This window comes from Hemitrygon akajei, chromosome 31, assembly GCF_048418815.1.
Source record: "Hemitrygon akajei chromosome 31, sHemAka1.3, whole genome shotgun sequence".
Lineage (NCBI taxonomy): Eukaryota > Metazoa > Chordata > Chondrichthyes > Myliobatiformes > Dasyatidae > Hemitrygon > Hemitrygon akajei.
The window spans coordinates 13224178-13239049 of record NC_133154.1 but is presented as its reverse complement, the minus strand read 5'-3'; the positions used below and the strand labels follow the sequence as shown (position 1 = coordinate 13239049).

At 44.0% G+C, this 14872-nt stretch overlaps 1 protein-coding gene across 6 annotated transcripts in view; it reads left to right on the top strand.

Annotated features, from left to right (window-relative positions):
• Nucleotides 1-6838, top strand: part of LOC140719311 (myocardin-related transcription factor A-like) — a 222208-nt gene extending 215370 nt beyond the window's left edge. For all 6 annotated transcript variants that reach the window (XM_073033853.1, XM_073033854.1, XM_073033855.1 and 3 more), the window contains 3 exons: nt 838-993; nt 2891-2948; nt 4453-6838. In XM_073033853.1, the coding sequence (XP_072889954.1) occupies nt 838-993; nt 2891-2948; nt 4453-4973 (735 nt within the window). In that variant the 3' untranslated portion in view covers nt 4974-6838. The remainder of the gene's footprint in view (nt 1-837; nt 994-2890; nt 2949-4452) is intronic.
• The last annotated feature ends 8034 nt before the right edge of the window (nt 6839-14872 follow it).

Below are 14872 nucleotides of genomic sequence, written 5' to 3'. Positions count from 1 at the left end.
AGCAGGGCTGCGAATTGGGCTCCCATACAGTCTGGAATATCCCCTTGTTTGCTGAAGGCCTTTACTTTTCATAATGCGGACATTGCTGGCAAGGGCATTTTATATTGCTTATCCCTAAATGCCCTTGAAAAGGCAGAGATGGCCCTTTGAGCCAGTGTGACCCTTCCAGTAAAGATGCCCCCATGCTGCTGTGAGGAGAGAACTCCAGAATTTATATTCTGACTGTGAGAAAAATCTGCAATAAATTTCCAAATCCAGTTTTAAAAATTTAGAACAGGGGTTCCCAACCTGGTGTCTGTGGACCCCTTGCTTAATGGTATTGGTCCATGGCATTGAAGAAGTTGGAAACCCCTGACTTAGAGATACAGCATGGAACAGCATCTTCCGGTCCTCCGAGCTACGCCGCCCAGCGACCTCCAATTTAACCCCAGCCTAATCACAGGACAATTTACAACGGCCAATAAGCTAACTAAACGGCACGGCTCCGGAGTGTGGGAGGAACTCCATCCCAACTCCTTACAGAGGACGCCAGAGTTGAACTCTGAACTCCGACGCCCCGAGCTGTAGTAGTTTCCGTGGTGCCCCAGTGGAATGAAAATTGCAGGGGGGGGGGGGTGCCCTTTTCCTCCCTTCTGGGAGAAGCCCCCGATGTTGGAAATGTGTAAGGAAATACCCACTTGATCCTTCCAAGTTGCACCCTGTACGTTGTTACAGTGTTGGGAGGGCAAATTTGCACTTACTGAAAGCCTGTTTGCAAGGGGCTAGTTAACTTACTTTGTGGCCGTTTCGCAGTTTCTGCTGCCAGTATCTGACCCCCTAACTATGTTTTGAATGTAGGACCAGAAAGTGGGTCTGCAGCTGATCACTGGGACATCTGGTGCTGTGCTGTCATACGCCCTCTCGCCCCAAAACCTGCAGCCATTCTTTCCAAACAATGCGACGGAAAGCTCTTTACAGACGAGGGTGAATAACGAATCCAGCTCCCCGCACAAGGTGAGTTAGTGTATCGCCTCAGACATTTCATAAGTATGACAAGAAGCAAAAACCTCCCACAGATTTTAAAGTGGGGGAGTATAGGCAGCGATGGAGGGGAGTGTATGGATGGTAATGTCTATTTTTCTGTAGTCCCCTGTACTTGCTCCCCTCTCTGCATAGTTTGTTTTTCTCTATGGGGTTATCAAACTTCCTGGTTGCTTGTAAAGTCCAGGAATTGAAAAATCTCTGAGAGGAGGCTGAAGATTTAAAATCACATTTGTTTTCTTTGAAGACTTGTTGTTTGAGAGCACTAGTGTTTTCTACTTAATGTTATTAATCCAGCTGCATAACAGGCCTGTTCCATTTCCAGTTTGTTTATTTGTTGATTGATTGAGATGTAGCCCAGCATTCCCTGATTTAATCCAAGCCTAATCACAGGACAATTTACATTGTCCAGTTATCCTACTAACTGGTACATCTTTGGATTATGGAAGGAAACCAGAGCACCTGGAGGCAGCCCACGCAGTCATGGGGTGAATGTACAAACTCCTTACAGGCAGTGGTGGGAATTGAACCCAGGTCGCTGGTACTGTAAAGCGTTGTGCTAACCACTACACTACCGTGTTGGCTGTGGATGGTTGATGAAACTCTTGCTGCTGTCCAATAATCATTGCCTGCCACCAGCAAGCCATAAGAACCCCACCCGTTATGTCTAACTGCCACCAAGATCTGAGCTAAGCTGACATATTTACAGATATGAGAGGAGTCGGCTACAGTGAAAGTTGAGTTTATACTTCATGGCGCAGAAATATTAGAAAAATTCTCTTTTATTTGTCACACGTGCATTAAAACATACTGTGAAATGTGTCATTTCTGTCAGCAACCAACACAGTCCAAATGTGTCCTGGGGTGAGGGGGGTGCAGTTGGCATGTGGCACCGTGCTTCTGGCACCAACATAGCAAGCCCAAAACTTAATAAACCTAACTCGTAATTCTTTTGGAACGGAGGAAACCCACACGGTAATAGAAAGTCAAACAAGACCACACTATAGCAATTCCTGAGGTTTATTGCCTTACAGAGAAGCATTTTGGAGCAGAATCACTAAGTCATGGGATTTAGTTTGTGTTGATGATCCCTTCCTTAGGGACAATGTCAAGGGTCCAAGTTTGATGGCATCTTCCTTGTTTGTAGGTGGTGTCGGATTAGGACATAGAATCACTTACTTTTTTTTTCTTGTATTTTAACGTTCCTATGTTAGTTCATAATTTTTATATAATCCCCTTTATTGTATGTGTAATTGTTCAGTGATTTTTCTAGTAATTGTAGTATAGCTTATTCTGTATTTTCTAGAAGTTCTAGGGTTTCCTGCAGTAAATGTCACACTACTGGAGTCTGGCTGTTTCGTAGGTTACATCTTACCAGTGGAACGTGTTCTATCTGTAGTCTGTGTATGAGATGATCGTGTCTTTTTTCTTTGACCTTTTGTTCATTCTTTGTCTCATAACACACTGAACAAAATGCTGTAACCACCAAGTTCTATGCCTCATTGTTGACTTCTGAGGTCCTCCAGATCAAAATCATCTGATCCAAATTGGTCTTCCGAGAGAAGGTGGTGTGAGAGAGTGGGAATGGGAATGAGAAATGCCTTGGTTTCATCAGTATTCTCCAGCAACAAACTTTGGAGAAGCTTTCCAATGTGCACTTCCCCGATCACCGTCACCAGCCTGATCGGTCACTTTATTTCCCCTTCTCCTTTTCATAGGGGAACTTGTGTCATCACATCATCTCCCCGTTGCCTCCATCTCACTGTGAAGCAAAGAAGTTCTGTGGCCAGAGAACCTGGCCCAATCAATATGCTGTCTTTTCAGTCTTGGTTTGTGTCAGACGGTCTCAGTTCTGTTTAACTGTTTTCAGGAGAACTCCAGAAGCCAGGAGATGGATGATTTGTTTGACATCCTCATTGAAAGTGGAGGTAAGCTAGCAGTGGCAAAGTACTGCTTTTTGCTGGATTTTGATCATTTTTATCATGCTGCCGAAACCAGTAATGTTGACTGCAAGCAACGCACCCAAAATGTTGGAGGAACTCAGCAGGTCAAGTATGGTGGGGACAGTCAATGTTTTGGACCAGATTCTTCAATGGTTCAAATTAATATCAGAGAATGTGTACAGTTTACAACCTGAAATCTGTACTCCTCACAGACATCCACGAAACAGGAAAAAACCCCAGAATGAATGAATGACTGAAAGCGTTAGAACCCCAAAGCCCCCCCATGTACAAGCAGCAGCAGAAGCACCAACCCTCCCCCACTTGTTCCAGCAAAAACAGCAACCCTCCACCACCCACCATGCCAGCAGTGACAACACCAAACAGACCATGATCTAGAGTCTTATCAAAAACTACCGTCCATCCCAACACTTCGACTTCTCAGGCATTCTCTGTCGCTCACTAGCGAGGGAGAGAGAAAGATCACTCCTGCAGCAGACGAGAGGGGAGACCAACAGCCTCAAAATCGAAGGGCGCCTCTTTAGAACAGGGGTGAGGAGGAATTTCTTCAGCTAGGGGTGGTGAATCTGTGGAATTCATTGCCACAGATGGCTGTGGAGGCCAAGTCTTTGGGTATAAGCGGGGACTGATAGGTTCTTGATTAGTAAGGGTCTCAAATGTTCTGGGGAAATGGGAGGAGAATGGATTTGAGAGGGTTAATAAATCTGCTATGCTGGAATGGCGGAGCAGTCTCAATAGGCCAAATGTCTTACAGTCTTCCTCCCTTCACATCCTGTTGCACCATTCTTTTGACATGGCATCCTCCAATCTTCCATGTTTGCAGAAGATCCTGTCTTCCTGTGGGAGCCCAAGTACTGAACTTCCATTATTTTCTCAATCAGCTTTCAGGAGAGACCATGCACAGCCGTATTTAGATGTTGGTCATGCTGAAACCCTGGGCAATTGACATCAGTCCCTAGCCAACTTCTACGGCACAGACCCCTTGCTTAATGTTATCGGTCCATGACATTAAAAAAGATGGGAACCCCCTGTTCAAGGGTTTAATGTGCCGTTGAACTCATGTGCCCCCTGGTGGTGGTGGGAGCTAATTTCAGGTGGTTTGGTGAGGATGTGTGATGAAAATTCTAATTAAACTCAGGCCTGGTTGGAGAACAGGTTGGGGAGGGGAGTGCAGTTGTTTATAATTTTTCTTCAGTGCTCTGGTTTAGGATGGATCAATGGGATCAATATATTTAGGAAGCTATTGAGTGCTGAAAGGGATGGGCACCAAGGTGGGCTAAAGGGTTTGCTTCCATGCTCTTATTACTCTAGGTATTGGATTAAAACAAGCTTAGTCCTGCATTTAGTCAAGAAGTGCATTGGGAGGTTAAAAGGTTCCCAAACAAATTGTGGAGCGTTGAAGCAAGTGTAGGATAATACAAAGGAGAAATAATCAAAGCTGTTGCTTATTTTCTTTGCCTTTCATTCACAGAAATCTCCGTCAATGCCAAGGACGCTACCACCTCTTTAAACACGCCGTCTCCGCAGAGTGTCTCGCCCACGCTCGCCGCGTCTTCACCACAGACTTCTCTCAAAGTGGAGCCGCCGTCTCCGCAGCTGTTGCTGGAGCCCATCACTGACAGTCAGTTCAGTAACCAAGAGAGCCGGCTCGAGGACTTCCTAGTAAGCACAACCGGCGTCCCGTTGTTATCGGTTGACCATGATGGGACTCAGCCTCTGTCGCTCATCGACGACCTACACAATCAGATGCTGAGCAGCTCCAGTATACTGGAGCACCCGCACTCTCCCATGGACACCTCGGATATGCACTTCACCACCGACAGCACCTGCCTGACCCTGGACCTTGCTGACACTAACCTGGACAGTATGGAGTGGCTGGATCTTACTATGGGTGGCTCCTCGGTGGGTCTGGCTCCTCTGAGCTCTGTGTCCCACAGTGTCTTCTCTACTGACTTCCTAGACAGTCACGACTTGCATTTACACTGGGATTAACACCAGCAGCCAAAACGTTGGGGGGCGATCCTTCGCAAAGCCTCTTGATCAGTGTGGAACTTTAGTGCACTGGTGCCGAATCAGGGTGAGTGTCCTCGAGCGTGGTTCTTCGCTGTCACTTTAACTGAGCAGGATCTGCACACGAGTCAGCAATGCACGTCCTCTTGTGAAGCATCAGAGGGTCTTCTCTGTTCAAGAGTCACAGGCAAAGACGGGCTGGAGCACGTAGCTGTAACTCTGAGCCCGACCACTGCTGCTGGGGGAGTTCAGATCAGAGGATGGACTTTTTAAAAAATTAACCAGAACACAATGGAGTCTTTTGATCTAAGCCTTCACATAGCTTCTGGGCTGGACCTGCGGAGAGAGGGTTCCCCCTCCCAGCGCACATTAACACTTAGTTTCTCCATTGCCAAGCCTGTCTCTTTGCACTGATTGGGGCAAGTAAATGTTTTTTTTTAAAAACAGGAACCCAAAGGTACATTAACTGAATTAAAAATGGAAAGTCACCACTAAACCTCCCCACCAGCCCAGCCCGTTGAGGACAAGTCTGAATGTTATTGTGGTCTGTCTCCAGAGCACGTGTCTCAGTCTGTCATGATGTTGCCCTAAGATCATAAACTAAGGCCTGTGTTTGTAACTGGTTTGGATTGTGACCACGGCGTTTTGGCTTGTTGTGAAATAGTTTATTTCTTGCCCAGCAACCCCAGCAGTGTTTGCTTTAGTCTGAGGAGAGGAGTTGAATTTAGCCCTGGACAGCCTTCACCAGGCTCCTAATGTGCCATTCATTCTCAGGCAGATTTTCAGTTGGACTATTGGATCAGGCGAGTGCTGTCTCCAGCACGCCCCAAGGATAGCTGCGACTTTCCCCAAAGGTTTTCCACGTCGGAGAGCACCAAGTTCCATTCTGTCCACTTAATCTATAACTGTAACCAAGAGGTCTGAGTTGAACTAGGAGAGGGTCACAATTGTCCAGTGCTGTCTTTGTGGCATTGACACCACATCTACATCCTGGGGCTGTTGGTTACTCATAACAAGCTTTCAACGGCCAGCTGGCATCTCAGAGTCAGGTGAAAGATCTCTTTGGCCCTTTTGGTTTGAGGGTGTGGGGCTGTATGTCTGTCTACCCTTTCCTCGTCAACCAGAGCTGTGTCATCTCCGCAGGGTATCCTTCAGCCTCCCGCGCGCCTCACCCTTCAAACCAGGAAGGGAGCCTGAAAAGCTGAGGGTCCAGTGTCGGAAAGGGCCGTGAATTGCCGCAGTATTTCTTAAAAGTGAACAAAAAAAGGTGTTTTAAAATCCGCTGCAAGGAGAAAAAAATTGTCCTTCTTGCCAGCTACACGAAGATTTTTTTTAAACTGTAAAGATACAATCATTTAGAATGTAAACTGAAATTGCATACTGTAATATATGCACTTGAAGTCATATCTGTGTATGAGTTACATAGCTATGTTCTGCTATGTTATTATAAATCACTGATTACATAACACTGGTGTAAGGGGCCCACTTTTGACAACAAGCCTTGAAAGTGACAACTTGTCCAGCCTAGTGAATAGCAGTTAAATTTTGCCTCAGTGGGTTTCTGGTACAGAGCTTGTGCGACTCCCCAGTGTATTCAACTTCACACTGTGAGTTATAGCATGACCAAGCTAATGCATTTTCATTCGGAACCAAGAGATTTTGGCTGGGAATGGAACAGCATTAATTTGGGAACATGGAAGGATTATGTGCTTAGTTCTAGATTATTTACACTAATCTGAAGGAATCTTAAGAGGAACAAGCCTTTGGAAGTTTGGAAAGAGTGACAAAGAGGTGGAAGTTGCCTTGAATTCCTTGTTTCTTTCACATTAAATTAGAGTTACCAGGCATTGTATTGTGTTCTGGACAATGCTGTGATTTTTTTGTTTATATTATATATATTCTTGAAACATTTGATATGTGTTTCTCAATCAATTTGGCACATTCTGCAACCCTTGTAGTTGAAGGCAGAGAATACATCATGCTTAAATCACTATTGCAAGCTAGTGGCCAAGTCATCCTTTCTAGTAGCCAAAAGTGAAGTTACTGTGGTCTTTATATAACCCAGAAAGGGGTTGAGTGTCATTGCTTTGGCAATCAGTTCTTTGTTATTTTTTTAATCGTATGTTCTCGTTGACCATATGCTGCGTTTCAGTACAGCTCACTATAAGAGCTACCTGTTTGATTCTTTTGTAGAAGGGTTGAGAGAGTTAACGTTGCATCCTGGTGCATTACAGAATCCAGAGGGGGGGCATTTTAAATGGGGTTGAGGAAATGATAGGAAGGTTCAAAGATTGCTGATTTGATCAAAGGTACAGAAGCCCACGACCTTCTAAACACCACCTCCCACACCAAAGTAGCAAAGGGTGGATTTTATTGAAAGTCTCAAATCCCACTCCCAGTGAACCTGATGCTCATCTAACTTGCACCGAAGAGTCATGTCTGAGAACATGGAGGGAATTAAACAGTTAATTTCTCTCTACCTCCCCCAACCAAAATTGACACATTTTAGTCCAATCAACTTTCTCCATACACTGTTATAACAGATGATTTATGTTTTGAGATACAGAGTGGAACACGCTATTTTCAGCCTGAGCCACGCCACCCAGCAATCCCCAGTTTAACCCTAGCCTAATCATGGTTCAATTTACAATGACCAATTATCCTATCGACCGGTACATCTTTGAACTGTGGGAGGAAACCAGAGCACCCAGAGGAAACCCATGTGGTCACAAGCAGAATGTACAAACTCCTTACAGAGAGCAGTGGAAATTGAATCCGGGTGGCCTGTACTGTGAAGTGTTGTGCTAACCGCACCACCATTGACATTGCTGAGTTGGAAAACTTGGCAAATTCTGTACCTGTGCACTGAGCCTTAGTTTTGGTGAGCCGGTGCAAACCAAGTGACATATCTGGACATGGAACCTCCTTACTGGAAGCCACCTCCTCTTCCCTAGCACAGAAGTGGGGAGCACCCTTTCCGATGGTGCTTTGTGACTCAAGAGACACGACATGCTGAGCAAAATTTGAAGAGGCTGAGCTGGGTTATTCCTCACCGTCATTTCATTTTATCCGTCCCTAAAAAAAGTTCTCTGACCAGAAGGGTCTCCAGCAAATCCCTGAGTGTACATTGAACATTGCCACCTGAACTCAGTTGGTGAATGGAGGTTATATATTGTGTATTGGCCGTCAATTCTGGTGTTAAGTCGTCATCAAACCCTTTGATCATTGGAAATAACTCAAAAGGTAGCTCGGGTGGTTGGTGGCTGGGTTGAGGTGTTCTCCGATCTTGGCAATCCATTTGCAAACATTTTGTAACCGTACGAGGAGACATCATCAGTGCGCTGTTCGCTTGTGATCCTCTGACTGCTTCGCCTTTATATACATATCAATCAGCTGATTGGTCATCATTACGGAAACTCGTTTGCATGACCGTGCAACCAATCAGTGTTGAGAACCCCTGCCTATGTTACAGTTGAGTTTCCATAATAACGTTTGCAAATTGATTGTCAGGATTGGAGAACAGCTCATCCCAACCCTTGATGCCTTCAAATAGGGGTGTGAAGTGGGTTATAATGATAGAGTTTCTACAATTAGAGTTACTGTCGCCACTCAGCAGCACAACTAGTGCTCCTGCCTCACAGATCCAAGGACCCAGGTTTGGTCCCAGTTCCTAAAACTGGCTGTGCAGGGTTTGAATATTGTCCCCCTCCCCCACAGCCCTTCTGCTTTAGTTTCACACGCTTGTGCTAGTAAGTTACTTGACTCCTGTAAGTTGCCACGAGTGTATCAAGGTGGCAGGTGGAAATAGGATCAGTGTGAGCGAGGCAGAACTGAGTGAGGTAGTGGGACTGGTGGAATTCAGGTGAGAGTTTTCATTGTTAGATCAAATAGTCACCTCCTGTAGTGTGTGAGATGTTTTTAAGATAAATAAATGGAGAAAAACGTGCAGTATATTGGTGAATCCACTGGAATGATGCTAAGCCATAAAATTAACAAAAAAAAATCTAATGTAGGTTTACATGCCAATAGAAATTGATCACTGGATCATAATGCAATTCGGATACTAGAGTTGGGTTTTTAGCTGCAATGCCAGAAACCTGCTGTACTTGATCCAAGACAATCTTACCCAGTAGGTTCAACCTGGGGTGAAGTAGTCTCAGCTATTTCAGTCACTGCTCTGGATTCCTAGAAACCGCAGCACAAAACAATCAGAGGATTTGGAGCTCTGTCCTACTTCTCTAAAGTTGTTCTTCCTTTCTTTGCAAGAAGAATAAGCCCTGATTTGAAGCTTGGTTGAGTGTATTCTGTAGTTTGGTCTGAGCTCTCTGGTCTTCCTCCTTCATCTCCACCAGTGGCTGCAAGACCTTCCATGGCCCCGAGCTCTGGACTTCATGCCCTGCACTGTTTTCCCTCCCTACCTACTCTGAGGCACTTCTGCCAATCTACCTCTGACCCTTTTGATCATCTGCCCCGATTTCATTTTGTGGCTTGGTACCTAATGTTACCCGATCACCTCTATGTTAAAGTTGATGCAGATGGTATTTTGTCTGTTCCCTACTGTCATGCTCTTGAAGCTGGCTTCTGTGGACCTTGCTCACAATCAGAGGTTACTGTGTGATGATTCTGATTGTTAACTGCCTGAGTTAAGACCTGCTGGGTCACCTGCAAATTCTTCTCTCTTATTACTTCCTTTGCATTCTGGAGTTACAGAGAACTATGCTGCACAATCCATTATATTGCTAGCACTGCTGTTGGATTGCTTGCTCATCTGATTTGTCCTTAGATGCACCTTCAAGCGGTGGTCACTAGATCAAAGTTCAAAATGTGTTTATTATCGAATACTATATACAACCTTGAGATTCCTCTCCTTACAGGCAGCCACAAAACAAAGAAACCCAATAGAACCCATCTAAAAAAAAGACCGATAAGCACCCAAAGTGGAGAAAAAGGAACAAGTCATACAAACACTAAAGGGAGCAAATAGCATTCAGAAGTTCACAAAAGTGAGTCCACAGCCACGAAGCCAGTCACGACTGATCCAGGAGCCAATTAGTTGCAGGCCACGGTCTCAATTCAGACGTCAATCGAGCACAACCCTTGAGAGCCTTTCCTCTCTCATCAAAGGGATAATTACTGATGCTTTTCTATTCCTACAGGTCCCCTTTTTAGTTGGCTGTAATGTAAATGTAACACAAGCCAGGTTGGTTTTGTCACGTGCCCAAAGATGCAATGAAAAGCTTTAATTTTGCATGCCACCTGCACAGATTGTGCCATGCATAATTACGTCAAAGTGAAAACAGTATGCAAGATGTTGTGTAGAGCTGCAGTGCAAATAGACAAAACGAAATACAAGGGCCACATCAAAGTACATTGGGAGATCAAGTTCATCAATTGTTTTCTAAATTATGTAACACTACATTGGCAAGCCCACGTTCATTGGCACTCCCTTGTAGAGTTGGCAGTGGGCCTTTTTATACAATAGAGGAGAATGTTAAATCAAAAGTACAATTTAGCACCAAACTATTTGTTCCATTGGTCCATGCCCAAGTCTTCTAATCTTATCAATGTATCCTGTTTATTTCTCCCATGTGTTAATGGCCCATCCAACCCAAACAGTCAGTATTGGCATTTACCCACTGCAAGCAACTCCATTTCAATGCAATCTTTGTTTCTCTTATTCCCTTCAGCATCTTGATTTTATAAATCCAAAAGAAAACATTTAAAACATGTGAGTAATTTGCCAAGTTATATCAGAGCTATTAGATTAAACCACAAGTCCATTTAGTGGAGAAACCAGAACAGGGTTCCTTCAATTCCAGAGCTGAAGCATTTGGTGCCATTGAGGTCTGGAGTTATCCTTTCTAAGTGTCTCCAATACTTTTTATTTTTGTTTCAAATTACCAGCATCTTGTCTATTTTGGCTTTTAAGTGTGTTGTAAGCAGATTTATCTATGTCTTTCAAAGGGAATTAAATGGAAACTTTGTTAGAAAATAATTTGCAAGTGATGTGGTGTGAAATGGGGCAGATATTTGTGCATGGACCCTGCATGGACTTGATTGGCCAAATGACATTTTCATTTGCAGTAATGATTCAGTAAACAGCACAAAATTAAAGAGTAGCTAATATGTAATCCAAAGCCTTGGATCCATGGAACATGGAGCTGCCGCGGCTGGGTCGGGTATTACCCTGGTGTTTGTCTTCTTGCATCAATGCCAGCCGGGTAAAATCACAGGACAAATTACAGCCAAAATCACAACAGGACAATACTGATCACTGACCACTGGTAAAACACTTTGCAGGTTAGTGTCTGTAGAGAGAGAGAGAGAGAGAGAGAGAGACTAACATAGTCAACATTTCAGGTTTGACAGACTTCATGGATTACAGACCAAAAGAAAAGGTCAGTGACTAAGTATGATTGTTCTAAATTGCCGTTGACTGGTAATTGACTTGTTTTTGTGATTACGTTTTGAAGGCAGATGCAAGTTTCTCAGCTGCAGCCATCTGAAGGTTGCACCTAATGCATTCAAAAGCTCCCCTCTTTGACCCCCCCCCCCCCAATCTCAACGGTGCAGGAACTCGTGAATCAGTCCATAATATTCTGTTTTCCCCATTTACACCTGGGAGCACAGATCCAGCAAGGCAGAACACCCGCTGGTTGTGGGGAAAATCCTTGCTGACTGGGGTCTCAGTGCTTCTAACCAGCATGGTCATTCACAAGATGAGGCTTACAAAGAAAAAGAAAACCAGTAATTTCAATCGAAATTCAATCATAATACAAATATGAGTATGACCTTTCTTTAAAAAGCTGGAAATCTAAAATGAGAAAAGTGAAATACCCACACTACTATTTATTAATTTTTAATGAAGCCCCTAATCAATCCTTATTTGAGGATGTTTTGGGTATTTACTCCCTGTCCGTAATGCTGCTGGTGTTTAGGGCAGCAATGAAGCTCCTCCATCTCTGGTGGTGTTCAGGGCTTCCTTCATCGTGTTAGTAGCTTCCTCTCAGTTTTCACCACTGTCAGTCATGCAAGTCCCAGGTGGAGACTCAGGAATACCGTCACACTCAGATGTAGAAGGATTCTTCGTTGCTGTTTCCGTAACAATTTTGTTTGACCAGTCAGGGTTGTTAAGCCTGAGCTAAACCCCCAAACATGTAGGACCAGTGGACCAATCTTAGTCTAGCCTCAACCCTTTAGCATAGGTGATGCTTTAGGAAGCTTCATTTAAAATCAATGAATAGCAGATTCGGGGGTCAGCCAAAGTTTTAAAAACGACGACATTTTGGGTAGGTTTAAGCCTAGCCCTCTGGATCTTACTTCTCCATCTCTCGAGTCTACTTGTCCAATCTTGACTAGAACACCCTACCCAGGGATCAATCATTGCACTATTTTCTCAACTAACCGGGTCAATAAAATTGATTACATCTTTGTCGAAGAGCCACTTATGGATAAAATTAAAAATTCATGCCTTGTTCTTACTAGTCATATAAAACCCTGCTGTTTTATCGAGATTTGCCTGTAGACCAGTTTTCGTTAAGGTCTTGAGGTTTCTAGGCATGCCCTTGTGAGAATCACTCAAAGGCCATGTTGTGGGCAAAGCCCAATGGAGTGCAAGACCTGCCATCTTCATTGAGATGGAATCCAGACCCACCTTATGTAATAAATATAATATTACATCCATTATGATATTAAATAAAATGGGAGAGAGCTGGTCTCCCTGATAACTCCTCTTAAGTTGGGAATGAGTCCAGTCTTGACCTTGCCTTTCTCGATAAAAGTGCAGGAATCTATACGTATCTGCTAGGAGATCCACAAAATGGGCGTCAGCCCCCATCCAACCCAAAGCTTTAACAATAAACCTGTGGCTGACGGGGTCAAAAGCTTTTGATAAGCAACAGCCAGATTTATACAGTTCTTGTTGGCCCCCTCCGTTCAGGCAGAACATTTACATCCACCCGCAGTTGAATGCTAAGTTTTAAATACAGCTTTTTTAAGCTCCCTGCTGCTATTCACTTAAAATACTTATACTTTTAAAAAAATGTGCCTTCATTTCAGTCCCACACTGCTGCACTACAGGGGAGACATGATCATGAAAAGAAAGCTGTTGTAATTGTGTCCTAAAGGTAAAATAAAGACTAGAATTTGATTTTTTTCTGCTTTTTTTAAAGCAAGACTGCCTAATTCTGCCATGGGTGTCTTTGGCAAGCTGGAAAAGCTGCTGCAATTATCCAGTTTGTTTGTGGTTTGGTAACATTTGAGGTTGGGTTGGTTTATTCATATATTAAAGCAGCTCTAGTTAGCTTGGTACAAAATGCTATACCACACTAGCCCATTGCAAAACTGCATCTTTAGAAGGACCTATGTAGATTTTTCATTTGGTTTGTTCACACGATACAATCTTCTCTGCCCTTGGGGTTAGAATTTCACACTGCCTGAGTACAGAACCACTCAGTCTGCTGCTAGGTTTCTGAGGAGCACTTGGCAGTTCAAAGTTCTTGCCCAGTGGATACCAGCTCCAGACTGCACCCAAGGAGATGACCATGTGTTTGAGAACAATAGGGCAACAAAGAAGTATTAGTGTTAATTGAACATCCATTGAGCATGGTGCTCATGCTCTGATCTGAGATGGGAGTGCCCTTGGAACCTGGTCTGATTACAGTCTTGTCTTTGAAGTCCTTTATGTAGATTGTATATGCTGAAATTCTACCTTCATTATCCAGTTAGTGTAGACTGGAATTTTTTTCTTAGGAAGTGACTACAATTTGATGTTGGAAGTATTTGATCTTTATTATCCTGTTTATTGATGGAGACACCTAGATGGGGTCCGCGCAGGAAGTTTACTGGGCTACAACGTTGACAAATTGTTCTGAACCAATTATGCTTCCCACCATCGTCAGTAAGTTACACTGCATCTGCCTACTACATTGAGGAGAGATGGACTGAAGGCGTATGCTTTGCTTGCTGTTGCCGGGGATAGATAGAATGAGGTCTCTTGGGTTTGTCTGGTTTGTAGGCAAGTGAAGGAAGGTCCAGTCCAGGGGACTGTGCATTGTGGTAAAGGGCAAATTACTGCCCTTCATTGTATAAGAGATAGAATCACTACAGGTTGGTCTACAACCTCTGACTGGACTGAGGGCCCTGTAGGGAAATACACCTGAGCTAAAGGAGCCCAAGGAATGAGCTGATCTGAGCCTCAGCACTAGTGGATGGAGAAAGAAACAGTCATCAGTGGAAACTTCCAAGACACTTCCGCACACAGGGTGAGGGCTGTATCTCTTGTATCTCAGTTAATGACACTTGCAGAGGGCCATGAAATGACAATACTCATCGGGTACTCAGTAAACACTGAACTCGACTGACTCTGTCGCCCAGAGTTTTCTTCATGCTGCTCATTGTTCTTCGGGACAGTGTGTAACCACTAAAGAGGAGAGATGAAAACGCTTCCTGCTAAGTTTGAGTCAGTGCTGCTTTCTCAGAAGAATCAAAATCAGGAATAATATTACTGTCATACTATACGTCCACAGCTCCTCCATTCCTGAATAGTAAATGTCTGCTAGAAAGTGAACCTCGAGGTAGTATATGGTGACATTTAGGTATTTTGGTAATAAATTTACTTTGGACTTTGAACCTGTGGTGGATGCACGCATGTGCGTTGATGAGAGTTTGCCGTTCCTGGAGTGTCTGGTCAAATACCCAATAGGAGTCTGCAGGGGATCAGTCGAATGTCAGTTACCCTGAACAGTAGCATCAGAAGCAACAACAAATTTAACACACTTCGTTGAGAACAGGGGAACTCTTAAAACAGGGGAAGGGGACGGTGACAACTTTTCCAGGTATGTCCCAGAACTTTGATCAAGAGTCAGGTTGGCTGACGGATG